Here is a 20,772-nt window from a genome sequence, read left to right as displayed (position 1 = left end):
AAGTCAGGGAGGAGAGGGTCCTGCCAGGGAGGGGCCAGGTCTGCCACGCTCTCCTTCCTGCAGATCAGAGGATCCCAAACTCATTTGACCCTCCGCCCCCCCCTTCAGAAAAGATCTCCCTTCTTCAAACAAAGGAGTCCCTGGGACTTTAACTCTGCGTGACGTCGCTCAGCCTCACTGCACAACAGAGGGAACAAATGTGCAAGTGGTTTTGCAAAGCTGGAGGTGGAGGTGAACACTAGCCCCCCCCCCAGAAAAAAGGGTGGGAGAGGAAGGCCAGGAATAAAGAGAGGGATCCCAGCCCAGAGTCCGGCTGCTGCATTGGGGACCAGTTTCCCAGTGTCTCCCAGGGCAGCTCCCCACGGAGGCCACTGCAGCAATCCCCTCGCACCCAGAGCAGGGCATCCCAGGACCACATCCTCTCTCTCCCAAAGGGATTGTTGCTGGCAAAGCAGCCGGAAATGGGCGCTGCTACTCCCTGAGCCTCCAGGGACCTTGGCATCAAGGGCTGTGTGTGTGTGAAGCTATCTAAGAGAATTATTATTATTATTATTTCCTGCCTAAATTTCAAGGGAGATGTATTTGACCCCACCCACCTGGCCCTCTGGGGTTTTCCAGATACATACCTGGCCCTCAGAGCAAAGAAAAAGGGACCCCACCCCAGCAGTCTGCCTTGAGAGTGGCAAAGAGTCCAAGTTCAAGAAAGGAGACAGAAGCAGGGGAATGGGGGTGGGGGTGGGGGGAGAACAACTCCTGAGGACCCCCAGGTGAGGACCCCCACTAGAGCCAAGAATCCATTTTTCACAAGATACAAATGACTCCCTTGTCAGTCAGTTCTGACTTCATGCATTGACTGGACGGCAGGAGCAACAAGGCTTCTTCATCTCCCAGAAATCCCTTCAGTTGCCTCCACATTCTGCATTGCAATCTTTCTTCTAGGAGAGCTAGTGGCTGCTTCCTCCTCCTCCTCCTCCTCCTCCTCCTCCTCCTCCTCCTCCTCTTTCTTCTCCTTTTTAAAAAGGCCCTTTTCACCTGGCCTAGGGGGTGAGGCCAAGACTCACCCAGCCCTACTGTGTTAAATATGTATTCTGTAGTTGACCTCCTTTGTATGGTTTTATTTTGACATCTTTATAAGAATATTTGTTTTCTGCTATGTTGCTTTGACTATAGACTATATATTTGACTTTCTTCCAATGGTTTTACTTCTCTTTTATTGATTTTGTGGGATGTGAAACTGCAGTCAAGTAGAAGATTCCTACAGTGGACACATTAGGGGATGTTTTCTACCACTCAGGAGAAGACTTCCTGTTTCCTCCTGAGCTGGGACAGACTTCCACTACATGTGACTTGAAGAGGGTGCAGTCTGTTGTACTAGCATGGAGGAGCACATGGCCTCCATCTTCTGATCAGTGTGTCTTCTCCATTTTGTATGTTGCTGTGTGTTTGGGGAAGTGACCCTTTAGTGGCAGTCATTTGGGACTAAGTTCTTTATGGAATAGTTCTAGTTGTTATGTAACAACCTGAATGAATCTGTGAGTAAACTACTTTTATATTATCGTGAATCAGATTATTGTGCTTATTCATTTAAAAGGGATTGTAAGGGATTTTACCAGGAAGGAATCTTTAATAGTAAGAGTCAGATGAGTCAGCAACAAGCTGATCGCTGCGTAATCTAAAAAAGGGGGATGTATGGAACTAGAATATGGAACTTGCTAGTGCATGTTAGGAAGCATATCATTCAATAATATATCTTCTTCTAACTCCCCAATTATCCCCACAGATTTAATATGCTGTAAACCGCTTTGAGATTTCTCTTTAAAATATAAAGTGTTATAGAAATTTAAATAAATAAAATAGCTCATGATTTGGGCTGTGGTGCAGTCCAGCCCTGGTTCCCTCCAAGACTCATCCATGCTTGCTCAGGGAACCTTTTTCTTCTCCTGATCTTAGACAACTTTTATAACGGAATAATGTATTTGCTTTGTAGGATTTGCTAGAGCTTCTCATTAAGACGGACAGAACTTGGCAGAAGACCAAAGGGTTCCTTCCGATCTCTCAGAGGCTTCCTTAGAGCACAGATGGGTGAGCGAGACTCAGCTGGCCCTGGAACAGAAAGAGGCCATGACATCCAAACTGGGAGCAGTGGGGGATTCTGGCAAAACCCAGTGCAGAAGATCCTGGGTGAGGAGGACACCCTCCGCTCAGAGGTGCAGAGCCAGCAGTTGCGGCAGTTCTGCTTCCAGGAGGCCAAAGGACCCCGAGAGGTTTGCAGCCGACTCTACCACCTTTGCCGTCAGTGGTTGAAGCCAGAAAGGCACACGAAAGCTGAGATGCTGGATCTTGTGATCTTGGAGCGGTTCCTGGCTGTCCTTCCACCAGAGATGGAGAGCTGGGTGAGGGACTGTGGAGCGGAGACCAGTTCCCAGGCAGTGGCCCTGGCCGAAGGTTTCCTCCTGAGTCAGGCAGAGAAGAGGAAGCAGGCAGAGAGAAAGCAGGTGAGAGAGACTTTCCTCTGGGTACTCCCAAAGGGCTCCACACAGGATGGAGAACATCCCATCATGCTCCACTGATGACCTATTCGTTTTCTGCAAGGCATCCATGTAATGAAATCTAACACCCTTCAGGTTTTTGGCCCTGACATTCATTTTATAATCCTTCTCCCCATTCTCTGTTTTGAATCCTTGTTTCTTTCTCGGGGAAAGGATCTCTTTGCAGAAATGGACCTGGATTCCTGTGAGGCAGAGAGGCCTCCGTTGGACACCAGAGAGAGGCCACTGGGTAAGGAGGAAGGAGTTTTTTCTCTGTTTAATAATAATAATAATAATAATAATAATAATAATAATTTTTATTTATACCCCGACCTCTCCAGCCAAGGCCGGGCTCAGGGCGGCTAACAAGCAATAATAAAAACAAGTTGAATGATTACAACTTAAAAACAAAATTAAAATACAACATTAAAATATTGAAACATTAAAATATTAAAATCTTATTTAGTTTAGTTTAGTCTCATTCTGCTGGTTTTCCCAACTCATCTGTGGGTTTTTTCCATATTTTGTTGGGGGGGATAGTTGGGACCAAGAGCCCAGAGGAGGGGAGATATATTTTTTTCACAACTAATATATGAAATGCACCCAAATATCCAAATGCACTCAGCAGGCGAGACTTTCTCAAAGGCCCCTCTGTAGTTTGAGATGCACTGATTCACTTGTGAGAGAAGCAAGCACTCTGGGCCTCCCCCTTACCTTTTTCCTCTTGCAGGTGACAGAATGATGCCCGCAAGACCTCTTCATCCATCTTTTCTTAGGGAGAGAATGGAAGCAGCGGCTGTGGATCCAATTCAGGTCAGGGGAAGCTGCCTTGTGGGGACAGAGGCCAAGGGGTGGAACAATGTCCTAGCTCAAGGAGTGGTGGTGAACAACAGTGTTGTCTCAGAGGAGGACATTTCCCTTTTTTCTTTCAGGGTCCAGTGTGCTTTGAAGATGTCGCTGTTCGTTTCACGGATGAGGAGTGGGCGTTGCTGGATCCTGACCAGAGAGCTCTGCATAAAGATGTCATGGAGGAGAATCATGGGATCGTGGCCACTCTTGGTAAGAATCCCATTGGAATCATAATCATCTGTTTTTAAATTCAAAACAGCTCTCTGTGATGAATCTCATATATTTTCACAGAACTCAATAGCGCCCCCTTAAGACTCCTGGGATTACAATATTGCAACTTCTAAACAAGGATCTGTCTGGTCTGAACTCCCCAGGCCATTTTAACTGTAAATTTCAGAGTTGTTAGGGAAGTTAAAGTAGCTTATCGAATCACAGGTTCCCCTATGGATGTCGGTTGATCCCCGTTAATTAATGCAAGCAACCCTTCAGAAAACCTTCCATCTAACCCACTTGTGTTATTCCTCTATTACCAGAGTTAACAAGTATTCTTCCTTTATTTCCCCCTGAGACACTAATCCATTACTCTTCATTCCAGATAGTGATGGACTGGAAATCAAGGACAAGGGTGACCATGACAAAATCCCCACAATGGAGAAGCTGTATAAATATCTTGAAAGTGGAAAAAGTTCCAATTCCACTTCCCATCAAGGAAATCTCATTAGGAAGAAACCCTATCACTGTGTGGAATGCGGAAAGAGCTTCAGGAACAGCTCCAATCTCACTTACCATCAAAGAATTCATACAGGGGAGAAACCTTATCAGTGTGTGGAATGTGGAAAGAGCTTCAGAAATATCTCCTCTCTCACTTCCCATCAAAGAATTCATACAGGGGAGAAACCCTATCAGTGTGTGGAATGTGGAAAGAGCTTCACTGATAGCTCCTCTTTCACTTCCCATCAAAGAATTCATACAGGGGAGAAACCCTATCAGTGTGTGGAATGTGGAAAGAGCTTCAGTCATATCTCCTCTTTCACTTCCCATCAAAGAATTCATACAGGGGAGAAACCCTATCAGTGTGTGGAATGTGGAAAGAGCTTCAGTCAGAGAGCCAATCTCACTAAGCATGAAAGAATTCATACAGGGGAGAAACCCTATCAGTGTGTGGAATGTGGAAAGAGTTTCAGTCAGAGAGTCAATCTCACTAAGCATGAAATAATTCATACACTGCAGATTCAGTGTGCAGAATGTGGAAAAAGCTTTGGTCAGAGCTCCCATCTCACTAAGCATCAAAGAATTCATACAGGGGAGAAACCCTATCAGTGCGTGGAATGTGGAAAGAGCTTCAGTAGGAACACCGATCTCACTTCCCATCAGAGAATTCATACAGGGGAGAAACCCTATCAGTGTGGGGAATGTGGAAAGAGCTTCAGTAGGAACACCGATCTCACTTCCCATCAGAGAATTCATACAGGGGAAAAACCCTATCAGTGTGGGGAATGTGGAAAGAGCTTCAGTAGGAACACCGATCTCACTTACCATCAGAGAATTCATACAGGGGAGAAACCCTATCAGTGTGTGGCATGTGGAAAGAGCTTCAGTATAAACTCTAATCTCACTAGGCATCAGAGAATTCATACAGGAGGAAAACCCTATCAGTGTGTGGAATGTGGAAAGAGCTTCACTGATAGCTCCAGTCTCACTTCCCATCACAGAATCCATACAAATTTTGCAAAACCCTTCATTATACAGCTTTCAGTTCCAGTGAAAAGCTCATCTCTTTAACCAGCCCTTTGGCTAATTGACATCTAATGCCCTTTTAAAATGTGGTGGGGAGGTGGGGGTTACAGGTTTTGGGGGGGGGTGTTTTGTGTTTTCATTGTGTGATTTTATGTTGTAACTGTCCTGTGACCTGTGAGTGTAGGGAATGGGAGCCAACTCTTAGAGTCTGGGGGGTCTTTGTTAGGATATTTCCGTTCCACCTTAAAAGGGAGCAGGCTTTGAGAGTCACAGAGTCTGCGTATTTCCTGTTCACAGGATGTTTATGTTTGCTGTTGCTTTTGTTTTCTCTCTCTGTGTCGTAGACACTAAAGCAGGCAGTCGTTTTTCTGTGTTCTGATCAACGCTGAATAAACTTGTAAATAATGCTCTCCTGAGTGCGACTTCCGCTGTGCATACAGAGTATGGATGACTGATTCTAAGTCCATTAAGTTCACAAAGAGTGTTGAGTACAATCCTAAGTGGGGGGGGGGGGAAATGTGGGAATTTTCCAGAGTTACCCAGAGGAGGATGAAGGTGATGTCAAAGAAGCAGCTAAAGCTGAGGAAGCTGCTGAGGAAGATGATGATGACCAGAGTTCGGATTCCAGTTCAGCGGGCAGCGCTGCTGCTGGTGTCAGTGACAGTGATGACACAGCAGAGTACAAGAGCGCAAAGGCCTCAGTCAGACCATCTGATGCGTCTGACAATGAACTGGAAAAACCACTGTTCACCATTGGTCACTTTTCTCCTAAGAAAGAGGAGATGAGTCCAGAAGACTTGCGTCTAGTACACAGATCTGAGAGAGCCACGAAGGGCAGACCTCCAAAGAGATTTGCTGGTGAGTTTGCTAAGACAGCAACTGCTGTTCTTAGTAGCTCAGAGAAGGTGTTGGAACCTTCAAGCTTCAAAGAGGTTCAGGAGTTAACCTCTAAAGATGCTGAGCCTTGGCTTAATGCCATGAAGGCTGAAGTTGATTCCTTGAACAGGAACCAAACGTGGGAGTTGGTACCGGTGGTCCCAGGGATGAGACTGGTTGGCAGCAAATGGGTCTTCAAGGCTAAGACAGACCAGAATGGCAAGGTTGTCAGACACAAAGCCAGATTGGTTGCCAGAGGTTTTTCACAGGTACCAGGACAGGATTACCACGAGACCTACTCTCCCACAGTCAAATATGAGAGCATTCGGCTGATGCTCAAGATTGCTGCAGAGGAGAAACTGCATGTTTCCCATCATGACATCAATACAGCTTTTTTGTACGGGGTTTTGGGGGAGGAACTGTATATGCTTTCACCTGACGGGATGCAGATACAAAAGGGAATGGTCTGTAAACTGCGGAAATCCTTATATGGTCTCAAGCAGAGTGCCAGGTGTTGGAACACAAAACTCACTGAGACGTTGCTTTCTCTAGGTTTTCACCAGGGCAAAGCTGATCCATGTGTGTTTGTCAAGGAGGAGGGGCAAAACAAACTGTATTGTTTATGTTTTGTTGATGATCTTCTGATGTTTTGGAAGAATCAGGCTTTGTACCAAAGCACCCTAGCTCAGCTGAAGGAGCACTTTGACATGAAGGATCTTGGTGAGGTATCCAACTATCTTTCTCTGCAGGTAGAGAGGGACCAAGCAGGTAATTTTCTGTTACACCAAACACAGAAAATTGCTGATGTATTAACCAGGTTGAATTTGGTTGATGCAAACCCAGCAGACACACCGATGGTGACAGGTTACCAGGTAGACAGTACTGCTGAAGCGTTTTCTGACACAACGCTGTACAGATGCATTCTAGGCAAGTTGAATTTCATTGCTAGATGCTCAAGACCTGACATTGCTGTAAGTGCTAACCTGCTTAGCAGGCATGCTAACAATCCTACTGTTCAGGATTGGAAAGCTCTGAAGCGCATAGCCCGCTATTTGAAAGGGACTTTGCACTACAGGCTGAGGTTCACCAGTCAGAAGACTGGAGGTCTTGAAATCTTTGCAGATGCTAGTTTTGGAAGTGACACCACGGATGGTACAAGCACTTCTGGAGTATGCTACATGTGCAACCACTGTCTGTTTGACTGGTTGTGCAAAAAGCAGACGACAGTGAGCCTAGGTTCCTGTGAAGCAGAACTCAATGCTCTGTCATTTTCACTCATGGATTGTGAATGGTTGATGCAACTGTTTAAGGACATCAGAGTTTCTGTGAAATGTCCTGTACAAGTGAATCAAGACAATAGATCGTGTTTGGCTTTGCTGAACTCAGAGTGTTTCAAGCAAAGAACCAGGTACTTTCAGATTAAGCTACATTGTGCAAGAGAGTGTATTCAGAAAGGACTCATTCAGGTGTCCTACATGCCAGGAAATGAAATTCCTGCTGATCTGTTGTCTAAGGTTGTTAACAGAGAACAACTTAAGGTTTACGTACAAAGGTTGCAATTGGGTTGAACCACAGGTACTACAGGTTACACAGAAAGGGGGAGGATGTTAGGACATTTCCGTTCCACCTTAAAAGGGAGCAGGCTTTGAGAGTCACAGAGTCTGCGTATTTCCTGTTCACAGGATGTTTATGTTTGCTGTTGCTTTCGTTTTCGCTCTCTGTGTCGTAGACACTAAAGCAGGCAGTCATGTTTTTCTGAGTTCTGATCAACGCTGAATAAACTTGTAAATAATGCTCTCCTGAGTGCGACTTTGGCTGTGCATTATCTGCTGATAGAGTGTACAAGAACTCTGGAATGTGGCAAGACATTTTCTAGAAACTCATGTCGCTAATTGCTGATACTGCGTGCCTACGGGAGATCGATGGATCGTCCGGCAGGCGGCTTGGGGCCATGATGGACTTTGTCTCCCTGGCAGTATCCCAACAGTCTTTGCCCCCAATAAGATATGTGAGGGGGCCACCCCCCAGTTCATAGGAATAGCCATTCAAATGGCATGCATGAACCGCATCCTGTGACTGTTTAACCGAGGCGGGGCTTACTAAACGCCTCCTATATTTTATTCCAGTTGGCACCCCTGCTATAGGGCGCTATAGAAATGAAATAAATGCATAAATAAAACAAAACCATCTTGGTCACCTTCTTTTGAACATGTTCCAGCTTGTCAATACCCTTATTATTATTATCATTTTAAAAAATATGGTGCCCATCATCTGAAGATTTCATGGTGATTCACAACATAAACAGACAGGTTGAAAGCATGGCTTTGTCAAAAACAAGTCAAGCTACAGAAATCTCTCTTTTTTCTTTTTCTTTTTTTGGATGGAGTTACAGACTGTTTCTCAGGGGACTGCTGTGGAAATAATGCATCTCCATTTCAGTAGGGCTTTTGACAAAGTCCCCCGTGATATTTATGTGAGGAAGCTGGTAAAATGAGGCTGAACAAGGTAACTGTTAGGTGGATTGGACTGACCGATCCCAAAGAGGACTCCTTCATGGTTCCTCATCATCCTGGGGAAAAGTGACAAGAGGGGTGCTGCAGGGTTCTGTCCTGGGCCCGTTGTTGTTCAACGTCTTTATAAATGTCTTGGATGAAGTAACTGAGGGGATGCTCATCACATTTGCAGACGACACCAAAAGGGGAGCGGAGGCCAATGTGGCAGAAGGCAGAATCAGATTAAGGGCAGGAATAGTACCACTTTCTTCTGCCTTGGTCTGGCCCCAGCTAGAATACTGTGTTCAATTCTGGGCTCCACAGTTTCAGTATCTTAAATTTTGTTTGCCAGGGGAAATCAGGAAGGTGAGGGGACACAATCCATATTCCTTTTATAACATGTGGCCAATTTTATAGATTATGTAAATTGTTAAAACTGTTGCTGGAATCCACCCAGCACGCATGGGGAGATGTGGCGTATCAGTGTGTGGAATGCGGAAAGCGTTTCAGCTTTAGCTCCTCTCTCGCTTCCCACCAAAGAATTCATACAGGGGAGAAACCCTATCAGTGTGTGGAATGTGGAAAAAGCTTCAGTAACAGCTCCAATCTCTGTGCCCATCAAAAAAATCATACGACGAATGGGAAAAACCTTCTTTCTGCAGCTTTAAGCGTCAGGGAAAAACGCACCTCTTTAACCAGACCTTATGCTGATTAACATCTAATTCTCTTTTAAAATGTGGTGGGGAGGTGGGGGTTACAGGTTTTGGGGTTTGTGTTTTGTGTTTTCATATTGTGATTTTATGTTGTAACCATCCTGAGAACTGTGGGTGTAGGTGTCTGGTCATGTGGGATTGCTATGAGGAATTATGAAAAATGAAGCAAGCTACTGTGTCAATGGTGAAAGCATCGCTTTGACTGGGTTTGGGTCATTGGCTTGATTTCTGATCGATCCCACAAGCCTCTGCATCTCTGCGCCATTTTCTCTATGTCTGTCCGTCACGTGTAAAGCATTCTAACACAGACCAGTTGCTTACCAGGCCTCCTGGGTACATAAAAATAAGGAGGTAGCTTTGATGTAGCTTTTGTTAATCTTTAGGTAGACCTCAGGGCCAGGAACAGAGTTCACATGGATGTGGTAAAATGCCTGTCTTTCCTTTTACTGCTGGGTTTATTACCACCGGGGTTTGTTAATTCCTCCTTGGTTCCTGTTTATTTAGCCTAAACATGCATTGCTAACGAAACTTTGATTCTCACCGTGATCTGTTACATTGTGTTAGTATGGATGTTGGGAACCTGTGTTACGTGTAGCCATGTTTCAATTTATGTTCTAGTTTATGAGCTGTATCTTCATGATTTATGTATTAGCTGTCCTTCTGTCCCAGTGGAGGACGGCATCTTACAAAGCCATCAGTTTCTTAGAGCTGCCAACTCGGCTCCACGGTCTTCCGTTTGGATGACGGCGTTACCCCAGCGATGTGCTCATTCAGAGGGTGACAATTTCAGTGTTCCCTTTGGCTAACAACGAATTCTGGGCAGGGAAATTGGGAGAGCCTCTGTCTATTTATTTTCTTTTTTAAAAATATTTATTAAAGTTTTAAACACAAACATAGAATTACAAATAAAGTTTACAAAGATCATAAGTTTGCAGAATAGGAAAAGTTAACAAACTAAAGAAAAATCACACATAGAAAGAATATATCGAAAAGGGGGGAAAATAATAACTAAATAGAAAAAAGAAAACAAAGAAAATTTAAAATTAACTCCATCTTTCAATAATCCTTGATCTCATTTCCTTAATTCTTTGACCTCCTCACACCTCCCCTTTTGTATTCCCGTTTAAACATGCTTTCAGCAAATCCTTACCCTCTATCTTTTGTCATAACTCAGTATCTTAACCTATTGTAAATATGTATTTTTAACCGTTATCAAACCATACTTGCATATTCTTAAAAATCTTTTTACCAATACCACCTACCATTTTCCATCCAACATCATTTTAACTTTCCTTAATTTTACAGTATTTCTGCAAGTAGTCTTTAAATTTCTTCCAGTCTTCTTCCACCGACTCTTCTCCCTGGTCACGGATTCTGGCAGTCATTTCTGCCAATTCCATGTAGTCCATCACTTTCATCTGCCATTCTTCCAGTGTGGGTAAATCCTGTGTCTTCCAATACTCTGCAATCAGTATTCTTGCTGAGCCTCTGTCTATTTCAACACAATCTCCAGAGTGCTAGCTTTGTCCACTCCCTCCAATAACCAGAGCCACCTTCAGGCTCCTCTCATCATCTCATGCTCCCGTGGTGGCTAGCTTGGCAGGCTGCCAACTCCGCTCTACGGTGTTCTGTTTGGACAATGGAGTTACCTTTCAGATGTTCTCTGCAATACAGGCATGGAGGGTTGTGAAAGCAAACCTCAAATCTGTGTAGAAGATAAACATTGCCTTCAAGGTGTACACATTCTCTTTTCCATCAATTTCTTTTTCTGCAAAGCATTCCAAATCTCTGCCCCCAGCCTCCATACTGGTTGCATCCCAGTCTCTCCCCTTTTTCTCCTGGGGTTCCAAGTTCCCCCACGTCCTCACAATGTCGGGGCTCCTACTGCAGTTGCTGCCGCCAAGAGCCTCGCCTTTTCCATTCCCAACATCCCATTCTTCATGTGCCACCCTCATTCCACGTCACATACATCTTCATCTTCATTGCCACATCCAGCAACTGTACTCTGTTCACATGTTCACTGGCCGTTTGGAGCCAGGCTCCCCAGGGGTCGTGAGCCCCCCCCCCAGTCCCTCTTGCTTGGATTATTGCGCAAAAAGGGGCTACATGACAAAATAGAGACTCGAAATGAGAAAAACTGCACTACAAGGGTTCAAGTTGCCATGGCTGCAAACTGCAGGGGGGGGGGGGAATGAGACAAGGTGTACAGGTAATGGACAGGTGTGCCTGCTTCAAAAGCCAAGGCTACAAAGCTGTACAGAAATGCGAAAATCAGTAAGGTGACAGGTAAAATGAATACAGCTGTGTACAGGTAAAGAACAGGTGAGGCCTGCTACAGCAAGCCAAGGCTGCAAAGGTGTACAAACTGAGAAAATAAGTAAGGTAACAGTTAAACCAGTACAATCCAGTAAAGAAGGCCTGTAGCCCTTTTGAACCAGTGGGAAAACATGAGAAGCCTTTGTGCAAAAGCTTATAGAGGAGGCCTGTCAGAAGGCCTATAGCTTTGGCAGAAAGCGGTGGGGAAAGCTATACCGTATTTTTCTCTCTATAACATGCATTTTTTTTTCTCCTAAAAAGGAAGGGGAAATGTCTGTGCGTGTTATTGAGTGAATGTGTGGTCCCTGAAGCTGACAGTCCGGAGTGGAGGGGCAAAAATCAGGCAAAAATCAAATCGTGCATCTAGGAGAAGGGAAACCTGAAAAGAGGAAGCGACTGCTTTCCTGCATTCTGCCTCAGGGTCTTACTGCCCACCCGCCTCTGTTGGGTTGCTGTGTTTGCTCAAACGGAACAAAGAGCAGGGAAAGCCCCTCCCCTCCAGGCAAGAAGAGGGGAAAGCAGAGTGTCCTTCCTTCTAATTCCTCTCCATGCTCCAGCCGGAAAACATGCAGATGGGGGAGAGAGAGAGAGAGCGAGCGAGCTAGCTGGCTGGCTTGGGTAGGTGGGGGGGGAAACTTTTGCCTTCCTTTTTTTGCATATTGATATTAAAGTGAAGTATAAATAAATTTACACATCAAGAGGGGGAATATGTAATGAATGGCATGGTTTGTATGGGCCTAAGATGGCTGAAGAACACCACAAAATGGATGCAGTTGATCAGTGAACTGTGTTGATCAAAGAGCTAATGGAATGTGCATGTTCTGGCCAAAGCAGTATGTTGGGAACGGTACATGCAAGGAGGCATGAAGATCGGCTATTCAACATCAGTTTCGAACAGTAAGAATTTTGATATGCCAAGAACATGCCAAGAAAGTACCGTAGTTTTCGCTCCATAACACGCGTTTTTTTTCCCTCCTAGAAAGTAAGGGGAAATGTCTGTGCGTGTTTCGGCGCGAATGCTTCGCTCCTCCACGGCTCGCTTTGAAACAGCAAAGCGGGAGAAGAAGGTCTAAGAAGGTGAACGGAAGGTCTAAGAAGGTCTCCTGACACCCAGCCCATGCAGGCGCTGAAGACGTGGGCTGTATATGGGTGTACAGTCACAAGTTCCCCTGCCTTGTTATTTCTATTTCATGGTATCAATAAAGTAGTACTATACACTCTATACACTGGGCTGTATATGGGTGTACGGTCACAGGTTCCCCTGCCTTGTTATTTCTATTTCATGGTATCAATAAAGTAGTACTATACACTCTATACGCTGGGCTGTATATGGGTGTACGGTCACAGGTTCCCCTGTCTTGTTATTTCTATTTCATGGTATCAATAAAGTAGTACTATACACTCTATACACTGGGCTGTATATGGGTGTACGGTCACAGGTTCCCCTGCCTTGTTATTTCTATTTCATGGTATCAATAAAGTAGTACTATACACTCTATACACTGGGCTGTATATGGGTGTACGGTCACAGGTTCCCCTGTCTTGTTATTTCTATTTCCTGGTAATCAGTAAAGTAGTACTATACACTCTATACACTGGGCTGTATATGGGTGTACGGTCACAGGTTCCCCTGCCTTGTTATTTCTATTTCATGGTAATCAATAAAGTAGTACTATACACTCTATACGCTGGGCTGTATATGGGTGTACGGTCACAGGTTCCCCTGTCTTGTTATTTCTATTTCATGGTAATCAATAAAGTAGTACTATACACTCTATACACTGGGCTGTATATGGGTGTACGGTCACAGGTTCCCCTGTCTTGTTATTTCTATTTCATGGTATCAATAAAGTAGTACTATACACTCTATACACTGGGCTGTATATGGGTGTACGGTCACAGGTTCCCCTGTCTTGTTATTTCTATTTCATGGTAATCAATAAAGTAGTACTATACACTCTATACACTGGGCTGTATATGGGTGTACAGTCACAGGTTCCCCTGCCTTGTTATTTCTATTTCATGGTAATCAATAAAGTAGTACTATACACTCTATACACTGGGCTGTATATGGGTGTACGGTCACAGGTTCCCCTGTTGTTATTTCTATTTTATGGTATCAATAAAGTAGTACTATACACTCTATACACTGGGCTGTATATGGGTGTACGATCACAGGTTCCCCTGCCTTGTTATTTCTATTTCATGGTATCAATAAAGTAGTACTATACACTCTATACACTGGGCTGTATATGGGTGTACGGTCACAGGTTCCCCCTGTCTTGTTATTTCTATTTCATGGTAATCAATAAAGTAGTACTATACACTCTATACGCTGGGCTGTATATGGGTGTACGGTCACAGCTTCCCCTGTCTTGTTATTTCTATTTCATGGTAATCAATAAAGTAGTACTATACACTCTATACACTGGGCTGTATATGGGTGTACGGTCACAGGTTCCCCTGTCTTGTTCTTTCTATTTCATGGTAATCAATAAAGTAGTACTATACACTCTATACACTGGGCTGTATATGGGTGTACGGTCACAGGTTCCCCTGTCTTGTTATTTCTATTTCATGGTAATCAATAAAGTAGTACTATACACTCTATACACTGGGCTGTATATGGGTGTACGGTCACAGGTTCCCCTGTCTTGTTATTTCTATTTCATGGTATCAATAAAGTAGTACTATACACTCTATACACTGGGCTGTATATGGGTGTACGGTCACAGGTTCCCCTGTCTTGTTATTTCTATTTCATGGTATCACTAAAGCAGTACTATACACTCTATACACTGGGCTGTATATGGGTGTACGGTCACAGGTTCCCCTGTCTTGTTATTTCTATTTCATGGTAATCAATAAAGTAGTACTATACACTCTATACACTGGGCTGTATATGGGTGTACAGTCACAGGTTCCCCTGTCTTGTTATTTCTATTTCATGGTAATCAATAAAGTAGTACTATACACTCTATACACTGGGCTGTATATGGGTGTACAGTCACAGGTTCCCCTGTCTTGTTATTTCTATTTCATGGTAATCAATAAAGTAGTACTATACACTCTATACACTGGGCTGTATATGGGTGTACGGTCACAGGTTCCCCTGCCTTGTTATTTCTATTTCATGGTAATCAATAAAGTAGTACTATACACTCTATACACTGGGCTGTATATGGGTGTACGGTCACAGGTTCCCCTGTCTTGTTATTTCTATTTCATGGTATCACTAAAGTAGTACTATACACTCTATACACTGGGCTGTATATGGGTGTACGGTCACAGGTTCCCCTGTCTTGTTATTTCTATTTCATGGTAATCAATAAAGTAGTACTATACACTCTATACACTGGGCTGTATATGGGTGTACAGTCACAGGTTCCCCTGTCTTGTTATTTCTATTTCATGGTATCAGTAAAGTAGTACTATACACTCTATACACTGGGCCGTATATGGGTGTACGGTCACAGGTTCCCCTGTCTTGTTATTTCTATTTCATGGTAATCAATAAAGTAGTACTATACACTCTATACACTGGGCTGTATATGGGTGTACAGTCACAGGTTCCCCTGTCTTGTTATTTCTATTTCATGGTATCAGTAAAGTAGTACTATACACTCTATACACTGGGCCGTATATGGGTGTACGGTCACAGGTTCCCCTGTCTTGTTATTTCTATTTCATGGTAATCAATAAAGTAGTACTATACACTCTATACGCTGGGCTGTATATGGGTGTACGGTCACAGGTTCCCCTGTCTTGTTATTTCTATTTCATGGTAATCAATAAAGTAGTACTATACACTCTATACACTGGGCTGTATATGGGTGTATGGTCACAGGTTCCCCTGTCTTGTTATTTCTATTTCATGGTAATCAATAAAGTAGTACTATACACTCTATACACTGGGCTGTATATGGGTGTACGGTCACAGGTTCCCCTGTCTTGTTATTTCTATTTCATGGTAATCAATAAAGTAGTACTATACACTCTATACACTGGGCTGTATATGGGTGTACGGTCACAGGTTCCCCTGCCTTGTTATTTCTATTTCATGGTAATCAATAAAGTAGTACTATACACTCTATACACTGGGCTGTATATGGGTGTACGGTCACAGGTTCCCCTGTCTTGTTATTTCTATTTCATGGTAATCAGTAAAGTAGTACTATACACTCTATACACTGGGCTGTATATGGGTGTACGGTCACAGGTTCCCCTGTCTTGTTATTTCTATTTCATGGTAATCAGTAAAGTAGTACTATACACTCTATGCACTGCTGCAGAGCATTCACTGTCTCACCTGCAGATGTCAAGGAGAAGGAGAACTGAGTGTCACCAGCAAGTTGCTGACAACGTACCTCAAATCTCTGGATAACCCCACCTAGTGGTTTCATGTTTCTTAGGGGATAGAATCAACCCCCAAGGAACCCCCCTTGAAGGCTCCATGGGTCAAAGAGCACTTCCGAAGCATCCCTGAAATAGACTCTGAGTCGAGAGTGATTTCATGCTCTTTATTCAGCTCATAGTGGTGAGGAGGAATGAATGTTTTCCCCAAAGTATCTGCTTTATATACATTATTTACACAATGGGCTGCACGTGATTGGCTAATTCCGGAATTCTCCTGTAGGCCAATCAGGTTGTGGATTCACTTCCATCTGGAGCTGGATTGGGTGGCTCCTGCAGACCAATCATACTGCTGCATTGTTCTAGGACCAATCAGACTGCTGCAGTTTGGATCCTGTTCAACTCAGTACATAACCATCGCCCTGTGGAGATGCTCATCCACAAAGGGCCAGAAGCACTGCCAAGTGGCGTCACCCACCCCGAACTCAGGCAGAGGACACCATGGTCAATGGTGGTAGTATTAGTATTGTTATTGTTATTGTTTTGTGTACACTCATCACCATGGCAAACTCTGTCCATGGACCAGGACCATCAAGATGGGCCATCAAGATCTTTCCTCATGTGAACACCTCTATCCCAGGTGAGGCCCAGGCTTGGAAAGGGAGCTTAGCCTGTATTTTCCCAGTGGCCCCCAGTCTTCCCTTCAATACTCCAACTAATCAGATTCCTGCCCTTTCTAGGTTTCTAGGCAGAGATCCGACGGCCATCTGCCCTGGATGCTTTAGCTGAGATTCCTGCCTTGCTGGGGGTTGGACTAGATGACCCTGGGATCCCCTCCTATCTCTCCCCTCCTGAATTCTAGGAGGAGCTTCCTTGCCTCCTGCAAAGCCCTTTTCCCTGCAAGCTCTTCCTCTGGTTTCTGGCCAAGGGAGGGAGATGCTCAGAGCCCAACAAAGAGCCAAAACCTCCCCCCCCCCCCCAAGCATCTCTGGGCATTGGCGTAGCCAGACTGCCCCCCTGCATCAAGAAAAAAAAAAATAGAAATCTGAGATTCTGCCCTGGCTCCGGGAGTCTGCAATGGGGGGGGGGGAGCTGGAGGGACTCGGCTTGGCAAGGGTTAAAGGGAACCGAGCTGCCTTCCTAGAGAGGACAGGAAGCAAGGGGGGCTGGTCCTCCAGAGCTAAAGCCCCTCCCTCCCCAGTCCTTTCCTGCAAGGAAGGGGGGGGTGTTGCTTTGTGTCTCTGCTGCAAGGGCTGCCTCGCTCTCCCCTCCTGGGATCTGGTGAGTCTCCTCTCTCTCTGGGATCTGGTGGGGGTCCCAGGGCTGCAGCAGGGGAGGGGGCCTGGGGGGCTGATCTGCTCCTGCAGGGGGGGGACCCCAAGTCAGGGAGGAGAGGGTCAGGGGTGCAAAGATTTCCCCCCCCCCCATATGCTCCTGCTACCCAGAGGAGGAAGGAGCCCCAGGGCTGGGAGCCAGAGCTTATTTCCAGACTCCCCAGGAGGAAGGTCAGGGTAGCGCGTGCCGGGAAGAGGCGCCTGCCAGCCAGAGCCTGCCCACCCCAGGCAGGAAGGCAGAGGCGCCTGCCAGCCAGAGCCTGCCCACACCAGGCAGGAAGGCAGAGGCGCCTGCCAGCCAGAGCCTGCCCACACCAGGCAGGAAGGCAGAGGTGCCTGCCAGCCAGAGCCTGCCCACCCCAGGCAGGAAGGCAGAAGCGCCTACCAGCCAGAGCCTGCCCACCCCAGGCAGGAAGGCAGAGGCGCCTGCCAGCCAGAGCCTGCTCACCCCAGGCAGGAAGGCAGAGGCGCCTGCCAGCCAGAGCCTGCCCACACCAGGCAGGAAGGCAGAGGCGCCTGCCAGCCAGAGCCTGCCCACATCAGGCAGGAAGGCAGAGCGCCAGGCTCGCCAAGCAGTTCAGTTCTGGGGAGGAGAGCCGAGTTTGGAGAGGTCTCCTTTTGGGGGTTTCCAGAGGGAGGGGGCCCTGGACCACCCCTCTTCTGTGCTGAGAGGGACTCGCTCCTGGCCGCATCCTGATGTCCCCTTGCAGATGCAGAACTCTGTGCAGTGCTCAGCTCTGGGGTTCGCCCAAGAGGATGCAGTTTCTGGACGCTCCTGGGCCAAATCCTCTGAGCGGCTGATAACATCAAGTCAATCAAACAATCTTGGCAGAAATGTCGTGAAAACACAGCATAAAGCATTGTGAAAACAGCACCAAAAGAGACCAGTACGAAATGCTGGCGCTCAACTCTTAAAACACCAACAATAATAAAGTCAGATTAGCCTCAACCAGAGCCAGGGCCTTTTCAGCGCTGGCTCCGGCCTGGTGGAACGCTCTGTCTCCTGAGACCAGGGCCCTGCGGGATCTGATTTCTTTCTGCAGGGCCTGGAAGACAGAGTTGTTCTGGCTGGCCTTTGGCTTGGAATCAACTTGATCCCCTCCCTCTCTTTCTTTTTTCCTTTTTCCATCCGTGAGGGAACTCCTCCTTGGGGACTTCCCTGGCTTTTTCTGGCCCACGTAGGACCAGTCTGGATAGTTAGCCTTGGTGAAGACTTGATGTTTTAATTCCCCAAAAAGTTTTTGAGTTTCTGCTGAAATTTGGATGCATTTTAATGTTGTATTTTAATCTTGTTTTTTAAGTTGTATATCAATCAATTGTTTTATATTTGGTGTTAGCCGCCCTGAGCCCGGTCTTGACTGGGGAGGGCGGGGTATAAATAATTTTTTTAAATTATTATTATCAATGTGAGGGACAGTTCATGGCAAACACAAATCATGGTTTATGTGGACTTAGCAGTGGCATGCTGGAACGCGGTTTGGGCTCATGATGAACAATTCAATCCATTTGCCACTGACATGGTACAACCTGAGCATGATAAGAGTGCGCAGCTGCTTATGCAGTGCGTTTTGAGAAGGAGCTCATTTTAAGGACCACCTCCTGGACTTATTTCAGTGTGTGTCATCATCTTTTGGGACGCAGGTGGCGCTGTGGGTTAAACCACAGAGCCTAGGACTTGCCGATCAGAAGGTCAGCGGTTCGAATCTGCCAACCTAGCAGTTCGAAAGCACGTCAAAGTGGAAGTGGATAAATAGGTACTGCTCCTGCAGGAAGGTAAACGGCATTTCCGTGCGCTGCTCTGGTTCGCCAGAAGTGACTTAGTCATGCTGGCCACATGACCCAGAAATACTCTCTGTGGACAATGGCCGGCTCCCTCGGCCAGTCAAGCGAGATGAGCGCCGCAACCCCAGAGTCGTTCGTATCTGGACTTAAGAACGGTTCCAGGTTAAGAACGGACCTCCAGAACGAATTGAGTTTGTAACCCAAGGTACCGCTGTATTCTCTTTCAGTGCTGCACTGAATGTATAATTATTTGACCTTGCAGCCTGAAATTCTTCTGGTCTGCAGGGATTTCCTGGGTGAGGGGAGTTATTTGGGGAGGGTGAAGACTGTGATGGCAAGTGGCTCACTCGGATGGTTTCCTAAGAACGTAAAGAGCTGGTCAATAGCAGAAGAATGTTAGATTAACCAGGAGAATCTCCGTATACTTCATGGTCCAGTTTGGAAGTTTCCTATGGTGGTTTTTAAAAAGGAAATGTGACCACGGCTCTAGCGAACCAGCTGTCTTTTCAACACTGGCTGAGTAATTATTTGGGCGAAAAAAGTCAGTGAGAGGCCTAAGAGTGGGGCAGACTGAATTTGTCATGGAAAGCCCATGGAATGACTGTTATACAAAGGAATTTCTCAGAGTGTATGGAATCTTTCTCCAGTGTGAGGGCTTAAATTCTTTTTTAAAGAAAGAATTCTGTCCAGAGGCTGCATTTTATGCCTAAGGTGTTGGACAGGCTTTAGTCAGGCGGCTTGCAGAAACCTCTTGAAGCCATTGCACTGGTCCTTCCAGGAAAGAATGCATGCAGGGTAGCCCTCCAGTGAGAAAAGCCCTTTGGGCCAGGCAGAATGAGGGCAGGTGAGGGAGGAAGAGGAGGAAGAGGTTGGGCAGGAGACAAAGTAAGGGAGAACAACCAGGGGACAAGGTGTCGAGGGAATTTGCTCTTGTTCTTGTAGAGCTAGATCTCCAGGAAAGCGTGAGCGGCTGTAGGGAATCTGGGAGAATGGAGATCAAGGACCACAATCAAGGAGGATGCCGCAGGCGCCCTTACTCCCTGCCTAACTCGGGCGTTCCCTGCGCCAGCTCTGGGCAGGACCAGAATAAAAGGCGGGAGCACCATCTTGGAAGGGAATCTTCTCTCTTTCTTCCCGGGTCCTCTTGCAGCTCCCTTTGGCTCTCCTGATCCCCTTTCCGTTCTCTCCCTCCTCCTAGATCTCTCTTCCTGCTTTCCATTTTTTGAGGCCTCTCTTGTTTCTCATGCTGTAAGACGGTTGATCCATTTGTAATTGGAATTTTTCTGTGAAATCTCTAGCTTTCTGTACTGAGCCCAGTCGAAATCTCTGTTCTTTGAAGGTAATCATCACTCCTTCTGGTACATCCCATCTAAATTGGGTTCTTTTCTGCTTAGGTTTGGTAGCTAAGAAGGCATAGTCTACGAGTACATTCTGCCAAGGGCTCCATAGGTACATTTCACTTCATCTTCAAATATAAAATAAAAGGAAATGATCTCAGGTGCCACGGTGGACCTCTCTGTTGAGCCATCCGCCAAAATACCAAAGAAATTGAGTATATTCCGTTGGGCATTGAGTTGCAGGCAGAGGCTTTTCAGTCTTTCCGCCTACCCTTGGGCCATTTTACTTGAGGCCTAGACGAAGGCATGGGAAGTCCTGCATCGAAAAGTGCAAGGAGGACCAGCCCCTCCCCATTCGTGTGCAAATCCCTCTCCCTTGCTTTTATTGCCTCTGCCATTGGGATTGACATAGGATTTGACCTGGCAGATTTAGCACAGCCAGCGTCATGTTGAGT

At 45.9% G+C, this 20,772-nt stretch overlaps 2 protein-coding genes across 3 annotated transcripts in view; both read left to right on the top strand.

The window, feature by feature from the left end:
* LOC310705055 (uncharacterized protein) overlaps nucleotides 1-20,772 on the top strand; it is a 58,022-nt gene that overhangs the window by 14,570 nt on the left and 22,680 nt on the right. The window lies entirely within an intron of this gene.
* LOC310705100 (uncharacterized protein) overlaps nucleotides 2,613-20,772 on the top strand; it is a 95,037-nt gene continuing 76,877 nt past the window's right edge. Inside the window, exon 1 of one of the 2 annotated variants that reach the window (XM_083499532.1) lies at nucleotides 2,613-2,778. In XM_083499532.1, the coding sequence (XP_083355658.1) occupies nucleotides 2,718-2,778 (61 nt within the window). In that variant the 5' untranslated portion in view covers nucleotides 2,613-2,717. Of the gene's footprint in view, nucleotides 2,779-17,040; nucleotides 17,146-20,772 lie in introns of those variants that run through there. The other variant, XM_083499530.1, reaches the window with a different exon arrangement.

Source organism: Podarcis liolepis (assembly GCF_965112155.1).
Source record: "Podarcis liolepis genome assembly, chromosome: 4".
Taxonomy (NCBI): domain Eukaryota; kingdom Metazoa; phylum Chordata; class Lepidosauria; order Squamata; family Lacertidae; genus Podarcis; species Podarcis liolepis.
Note: the sequence above shows the minus strand (reverse complement) of the source record. Positions and strands in the feature narration are given on the sequence as shown.